This window comes from Gorilla gorilla, chromosome 7, assembly GCF_029281585.2.
Source record: "Gorilla gorilla gorilla isolate KB3781 chromosome 7, NHGRI_mGorGor1-v2.1_pri, whole genome shotgun sequence".
NCBI lineage: Eukaryota > Metazoa > Chordata > Mammalia > Primates > Hominidae > Gorilla > Gorilla gorilla.
This window is the reverse complement of record NC_073231.2, coordinates 88,861,300-88,869,366: the sequence shown is the minus strand read 5'-3', so window position 1 is coordinate 88,869,366 and position 8,067 is coordinate 88,861,300. Positions and strand designations below refer to the sequence as shown.

General features: G+C 45.8%; 1 protein-coding gene across 7 annotated transcripts in view; it reads left to right on the top strand.

The window, feature by feature from the left end:
• The first annotated feature begins 331 nt into the window (after positions 1-331).
• Positions 332-8,067, top strand: part of NRG1 (neuregulin 1) — a 220,112-nt gene continuing 212,376 nt past the window's right edge. For 4 of the 7 annotated variants that reach the window (XM_055349439.2, XM_063709359.1, XM_055349445.2 and 1 more), the window contains exon 1: positions 793-925. In XM_055349439.2, coding sequence (XP_055205414.1) covers positions 826-925 — 100 coding nt within the window. In that variant the 5' untranslated portion in view covers positions 793-825. Of the gene's footprint in view, positions 926-8,067 lie in introns of all 7 variants that reach the window. The other 3 variants (XM_019032755.4, XM_019032753.4, XM_055349438.2) reach the window with 1 other exon arrangement.

Below are 8,067 nucleotides of genomic sequence, written 5' to 3'. Positions count from 1 at the left end.
CTATGCCGTCCTTCTCCGCGTGGAAGGGGACGGAGCAGCCCTCCCAGGCGCTGCCTGGCTGCGGAGGGGAGCGGGCAGCGAGAGCCTCGGGTCTCCGCCTGGGTTCCCGGGTCTCCGGGGCGCTGGCCTCGGTCTCCGCGCAGCGTCCAGCGACCCCTGTCGGGGGTTCCCGGCAGCCGCGCCGCCACCCCCCGCCCGGCCAGCGCGGGAGGAAAAGGGGCTGCGCCCGGGAGCGCCGAGCCCAGGCTCCTCCCGGTGGCGTGTCCGCGCCTCGGGGTGGGGGTGTGGTGGGGAAGAGGGAGGGGGCGAGGCCAGGGGAGGGTGCGAAGGAGGCGCCTGCCTCCAACCTGCGGGCGGGAGGTGGGTGGCTGCGGGGCAATTGAAAAAGAGCCGGCGAGGAGTTCCCCGAAACTTGTTGGAACTCCGGGCTCGCGCGGAGGCCAGGAGCTGAGCGGCGGCGGCTGCCCGGACGATGGGAGCGTGAGCAGGACCGTGATAACCTCTCCCCGATCGGGTTGCGAGGGCGCCGGGCAGAGGCCAGGACGCGAGCCGCCAGCGGCGGGACCCATCGACGACTTCCCGGGGCGACAGGAGCAGCCCCGAGAGTCAGGGCAAGCGCCCGTTCCAGGTGGCCGGACCGCCCGCCGCGTCCGCGCCGCGCTCCCTGCAGGCAACGGGAGACGCCCCCGCGCAGCGCGAGCGCCTCAGCGCGGCCGCTCGCTCTCCCCCTCGAGGGACAAACTTTTCCCAAACCCGATCCGAGCCCTTGGACCAAACTCGCCTGCGCCGAGAGCCGTCCGCGTAGAGCGCTCCGTCTCCGGCGAGATGTCCGAGCGCAAAGAAGGCAGAGGCAAAGGGAAGGGCAAGAAGAAGGAGCGAGGCTCCGGCAAGAAGCCGGAGTCCGCGGCGGGCAGCCAGAGCCCAGGTGGGTGCGCAGCGCGGCCCGGGCCCCACGATCCTCCTCCTGCTCCTCCTACTCCTCCTCCTCGGATGCCGTGGCCTCTCCCTCCCCCTCTCCCTCGCCTGTCCTCTTCGCCCTGCGCTCTGAGCGCCCGTGGAGTCGCGCGGTGCTTCCCCTCCTGGGGGCCGTCGCTCACCTGGGCGCCGAGTCCTACCGGGCGCCTACGCCCAGAGCTCAGGGCAAGGGACAGCAGTCCCGGCCGCACCCTCCCAGAGTCCCGGGAGCGCTTCGCTCCCTGGCACGGCCCCTCCCCAGCGCCTTAGCGGCTGAGCCCAGCCCGGGAGTGAGACCTGGGGTATAGGAGTCGAGGCTGCGTGCGCGCGTGCCCCGCGCCAGAAGCACTTTGTACGGGGGCCGTGTGCCCTCTAGCGGGAAACGCTGGAACGGGCCGCCTGGAGGGAGAGCCGGTCCCCTCGGTGTGCCTGGCAGCGCAGAAGTGGGTGGTCGAGCAAGAGGCCGCGTGGGAAGTTAGCTTCGGCGTTTTGGGGCACAGGGCAAGCGATGTAGAGTGCGCGCCGGTTCATCTTGATTCAGTCCTATGCTACGGAGACTCAGAGCAGCGGCAGGGATTCCTAAAGGTCAGCGAAGCAGATGAAATCTAGTCCAGTGCCCGGAATCAGCTCTGCCACAAACAAGTTCTACAAACTTTTGGCTTAACAGTTCTATTTTTCAAGACCTCTGTGATAAATATGGTTAATTTACTTTCCCAAGAGATGTCAGAAAACAACCATTTATCTGAATTTTTGAAACCAATTGTTTGCTGGTTATCTATATAATAAAATGGCAATCGAAGCTTTCTAGAAACAAATCTTGTGTTTCATCATCAGAACACGAGCATGAACGAAAGCTTTACCTTAGATGTCCCTAGGAAGCGCTGATGCTTTGGACATTACCTTGGACAAAAGAGGCATGTTGAATAAATACTTGTTTATGAGTGATTGGTAGGTACCTGATAAAAGAGGGGAGGAAGGAGATGGGGGAGAATTTATTTATTTTTTGCCTCTGCAATTCCCAATTATTAATTGATCCAGATGCCTTAAGTCGCTTCGAGCGTACCCCCAACACACATTTCATGAAGCACTTCTGCAGAATTAATTCACTAGTACTTGATAATACTGTGGCTACAGTAATACTGTAGAAGTATTTGTCCCTTGCTGGAAGAAAACAAACCACATTTGCTTGGTCTTCTTACTGCTATCACTGATAGCATTTCAGAACCTGGGTTATTGGCAGAGACCTTCAGCAGAGTTTTGAGCAAAACAGAAATTGAACAGAGAGTAATTGTTTCGCCACTGGCCATTCTTGTGCTTGCTTCTTTAATAAGATCCTGCTGATCATATTCACTTCAATTACTGATCATTGCCCCTCATGAGGGTGTATTGAATTTTTCCTTATTTTTACCCTATATTTTGGGGAGAGACCATAGCACTTTATTCAACAAGATATGAAATTGGGGAGCTGGATTAGTTACCTCCCTGCGTGACTTTGTCTACTGTCCTTTCTAAGGTCATCATAGTAAATTACGGAGATTTCAGACCTAGCTCAAATCGTTGTAAAGAGTTATTTTGGGGGCTCTTATCACTGTTTGTGGTTGTGTTCTCCTGTCTCCCTGCTCATTGCCTTCAGAAGAAGTTTCTGTGGTCCTCTGTAGATGGTCTAATGAATTAAGAAGGGGCCAGTGGTCTGAAATAGCATCCTGTTCAGGTAATAGGTGTGCATTTTGTCAAGGGCTCCCAGCAGCAGTACCGTAACACAGCAACTTCACAAGTTCAGTGGGGGAGGGGCAGGCATTTCTGTGCCCTCCAGATCTCATCTACTAGGTAGGCAGCTGTCTTGTGATTAGCTACGCTCTCTTGACACAGAGCACCAGAGCTTCCTTGGTGGCTCTCATCTGCTTTCCAGTGGCACAGCAGTGATTCCCTCTAAACCAGCTAAGTCAGTATCTTTAAGTGACATTTGCTTAACTGTCTTCCCTGAAAAATTGGGGTGAATTTGGCTGTAGGTTAGTTTTTAGTATATTTGTCTCTGTTTTCCACCAGATTATAATCTTTTTTGGGGAGGGACTTTTTACCCCCTTCGAAACATCTTGTGCTTTTTAAACCAGATAAGAATATGTATTCTTTATTTGATTCAAAAAGAATGGTCAACAACTTGAAACCAGCTTTATATAGAAGCACATGGCATTAAATACAATGCTTCAGAATCAGTGTTTCTTTCCTTCTTTGTCATTTTCCTTATAATGGTAAGTGCCAGTGTAGTTTTCCTTGTCTTAGGAGAATTCATGCCTGATGACTATAATGGTTTGTGAGAAAAACCCACACTCTAGGTTTCAGGCATTCCCAAAGGAACGACCTATAGATGCCATAACTCTAGTATTCACACTTGCCACGCCAGCCCAAATTAGGACTTAGGAGGACAAGTTTCTCTTGTATTGCTCCCATCTTAGTGCCTGTCAGTTCCAAGTTTCACTCCTTTCTTAAAACAGCCACTGCAACTGTCTGTCCTTGATGGTACGGATGCAATAGCCAAGCCTCTCTTCGGCTGTTTTAACATTGCCTCATGACAGTCAGGGGAGAGATAATGGGGTGGGATCTCAGCCACTCAGCCCCGCTGTGTGCTATATTGTACGCATAGGCATAAACACATCTGTTGGAGGGAAATTTTCAGGGGGAAAAGGCTTCTTTAACTTTCATATGGCATGAGTGACTGATATGCGATACATACATGGCTATTTCAGAGCATCTGCACTTTTATACAATTAACTAAATGTTGAATTGCCCACTATTGGGGCTGCAGATGTTCAACACAATGATCTATTCCATAATAATAGCTCTAATAGGTCCCAAGCCCTTGGAGTCATTGATTCCTTTTCTTTGCTCAAAATAGGCAAGCTAAGAATAGTCTTGGGTGCTGTATCACTGATCCACGTACCAAGAGCCCTGTAACAGCCTAGGTCTCCTTGGTGCTGGACCTCCCGTATCCAGCCTCTTCATACTGATTCAGCTCAACAGACTTTTTCTCTTGAAGCCTGAATTACAAAACCAGAGCTTTTTTTTTTTTTTTTTTTTTTTTTTTGACGGAGTCTCGCTCTGTTGCCAGGCTGGAGTGCAGTGGGCGCAATCTCGGCTCACTGCAACCTCTGCCTCCTGGGTTCGAGTGATTCCCCTGCCTCAGACTCTTGAGTAGCTGGGACTACAGGTGTGCGCCACCACGCCCAGCTAATTTTTGTATTTTTAGTAGAGACAGGGTTTCACCATGTTGGCCAGGATGGTGTCGATCTCTTGACCTCGCGATCCACACGCCTCGGCCTCCCAAAGTGCTGGGATTACGGGCATGAGCCACGGCGCTTAGCCGCTTTTTTTTTTTTTTTTAATTTTTGGCCAGTTGGTATTTGACTCTAAGCTTCCTTTGTGATTCTCTGTTTGTCGATATGTTGTTCTTACTCTGCACCTCTGCACGGAATTCTGTCTTTTTTCTTTTTCCTCTTAAACAACCTGGGAAAAATTCACTATCACGCCTAGCCAGATTCTAGAACTATCCTGTCTCCCTTCACTCCTGGTAGGAGAGGCATTTGTGAGTCTGGGTGATGGAAACATTGAGAAACCTAGTATCCCAAATAGGTAGAAGCAGGCTGTGTGTTTCCCCAATGACATCACCCACCTGTTTCCCTCACTAAGTGGCTCTGCAGGCTGAAGTGCTTGTAAACATTCTTGCGTATAAAGTACCCTGACCCTAACAGGGCAGCCTGTGTTTACAGAACAAGAGGAATGTCCAGTGATCTGTTTCAACCTGGTTACTTGTAACCACCTAGCCTATGTAATTATTAAAAACATTAAAGATTACTCACAGAATGAAATAGGACTTATTTTGCAGAATTAAAATAGCAGGAAGAGCGGAAGAAAGTTGTATATTCAGACATGAATACTTCTCATACCCATGAAATGGTCAGATAACACTAATGAAAAAGAGGAGAAAAAATATATATATAGAACCAAAAAATATTAGACAAACATGAACACTGAATACCTACTACATGCCAGGCACTGTGCTGGACACTTTTATGTTTATTAATGAGGGACCTGCTATTTATTGAATTCTTACCATGTTCCAGGCAGTAAAACAGATGTATATTGTGTATTTTGTCATCTGTCCTTTCGAAAATAAGAAAATTCCTCGCTATTAGGCAGCAAGATGCCAGATGGCCTAGTCCTTAGCTCTTCAGCCAGATTGCCTGGGTTTAAATCCCAATTAGGCTGTTCCTTAAATATGTAGTCATGGGAAAGTTACTTAATCTTTCTGTGCCTAAATTTCCTTTTTCTGTAATATGGGGATAATAATAGTATTATTATTATCATGAGGGTTTCATGAAGCTTAAAGGAAATAATCCATGAAAAGCACTCTGAACATCAACCAACATGTAATAAGTGCCCAGTAATATTAGCTGTCTTTATAAAACTACTTAAGAAATGAATTATCTGTGTCTTTGCAAAGATATTTGATATAATTTCCAAAATTTACCTTTTATGGTAAAAAATATCCAAAGCTGACCTCAGATTACAGTGGTTATAAATATTAATATGTACTACCTGTAAAACTAGAGAAAAGTGGATAAGAGTGTCAAATTCCATAACTGCATATATACATTATGAAAACAGTACTGAACTCAATCTAAATATTGAAAGTAGAGTGAGGTGCAACATAATTTTATCTCTGGCAGAAAGATGTTGAGGTTTCAAGCTGTGAGAAGATTTTGAAACATGACTCTTTTTTCTGGCAGCACTAAAGAGTTGATGCTTAAACCTCACTTTATTGTATAGAATACATAATCTTCTCTTTTGGGACTCGTATAAATTGCAGCAATTGAAAAACAAAAGTGTGCACCAATCTGCCCCTCACTACCTCTTTATCAAGCATAACAGTATATTGCCAGCAATGTTCATAGAATTGAGTGCAGGTGTTTCTAAATATAAACAAAATAAGGAATATATTAAATCCACATTTCTAGTTTTTTATTTCCTCCTCAGCCTTCCTAGAATGGCTATAGGTAGTGTTTAAAGTTCTGGAAGTGTGATAGATTCTTACCAAATCAATGTTCTGTTAGCGTTCTCCAAGTAACAAGTTAAATTCGATTTGAACAGTACTGATAGTTTATCATGTTCTGTTAGGATAGATGAAAACAAACCAAATGCCAGTATTTTGGGTGAGTCACTTTATTTGCTCAAGGACGCAAATGAATGAACTTCTGGTAGTTTAGTTAACCCTGGAGCTCCCCCTCTTGACAAATAGAAAAAACAAAAAATTAAATCAGATAGTATTAGCTTGAAAACGGATTTCTTTTACCCAGATAAAAAATATGCCACTGAGGTACATACAATGAAGTTTTCTTGAAGGAACTAATGATATTTTGGATTTCTCCTAATTTTGTGCATGTCTGCACTTGTGTGTGTCCTTGCATATGTTTTAATGGGTTAAAAAAAAAGCGAGCTACCAAAATACCAATAGATGTCAGTGTTTGTCGCTTTAGAAAAAGTGAGGTGTTAGAAAAAAAGAAGAAATGGACAGCTTTATTTATTTTTGGTTTTACTAAACATAAAGCTGGCTACTTTTCAACAATTGACTAATAATTCACTGTATATAACCCTGTTTACAAAAGTACATTTTATTAAGGAAAATATTCCATGTTCTCATCTCTTTCTTCTAAATATTTTTTTAAAAAGCCTCTGCAGTAAATTCCCAAAAGAATTCAGAATGTAGGCAGAAAATATGTTAATTTTTTAAAATTAGGAAACAAAATTATTTGAGAATGTCGTTAACACGTTAGATTTCTTTTGCATTTTTAAACTAGAAATTAGATATGCACTTTCTTATGTTGCCCTGATTATGACTGATAAAGTGCATTTTTCAGTCCAAGTCAAGTGAGATCTGTGGAGTTCTGCCTCTACATAAGGGCAGAGATGATCAGAATTCTCTTCATTCTTCCTATGCCCCGTGTCACCTTTTTCTGGCCTCCAGAGGGTGCTCCAGGAGCATCACACTGCTATTCCCCAAAGACTGACTGCTTTTTTCTTCTCTCTCTCTCTTTTTTTTTTTTTTTAAGTTACTGCAGTATTCTGGGCAATCTACTGGAAGAACAGAGTCCCGATTCCATACATGTTAGCTGCCTCAACTGGAGTTTGTTTTCCAGCTGGACCACATAGCCCTAATTCATTATTCTAAATTAGAATATTTTAAAACATTATTCTGATGATGTTGATGCAGTGGTTAGCTTGCAAGGGGACATCTGTCAGATTAATTCCCTCTAGGAATTTCCCCCAAGAGAATCAAGCATCTTTAAATACCTTCCAATCACGCCTTACAACAGCTCCCTCCCACTGAAGTGCACATGGTACCCACAAAGAGATTTAGTGCTATTTAAGAGTTTCACTCTGGCATTGGAAAACTGTATGTGAAAGCATCAAAGTTGGACAACAGATCTTTACTAACACATTTGTTTTCATCTCTTCCTATCTCTCTGTTTCCTCAACCCGGGGGCAACAAATGTTTAGGAGCCCCACTTTGATTGAGTGCACATTTTTGAACACAGGTTTGAGTGACTAATTCTTGTGGATCATGGGCTGATTTTATTTATGTATTTTTTTTGAGACGGAGTCTCGCTGTGTCACTCAGGCTGGAGTGCAGTGGTGCCATCTCGACTCACTGCAAGCTCCGCCTCCCGGGTTCACGCCATTCTCCTGCCTCAGCCTCCCGAGTAGCTGGGACTACAGGCGCCCACCACCACGCCCGGCTGATTTTTTGTATTTCTAGTAGAGACGGGGTTTCACCGTGTTAGCCAGGATGGTCTCCATCTCCTGACCTCGTGATCCGCCCGCCTCGGCCTCTCAAAATGCTGGGATTACAGGCGTGAGCCACCGCGCCCGGCGGGGCTGATATTTTAATATGGTGACACAGGCCTTGTTATTTATGGTTTACCTGCTTATGTTAATTCCACCCTGTACTTGTTATCTTTGACATGAGTTACTCTCAGGATATTACTCCCCTTCCCTTTTTAAAGTGTAATATTGTTCCCATTGTTTCTTGGTTTCTTGCTCCAAGAAATCTGTCGTTGA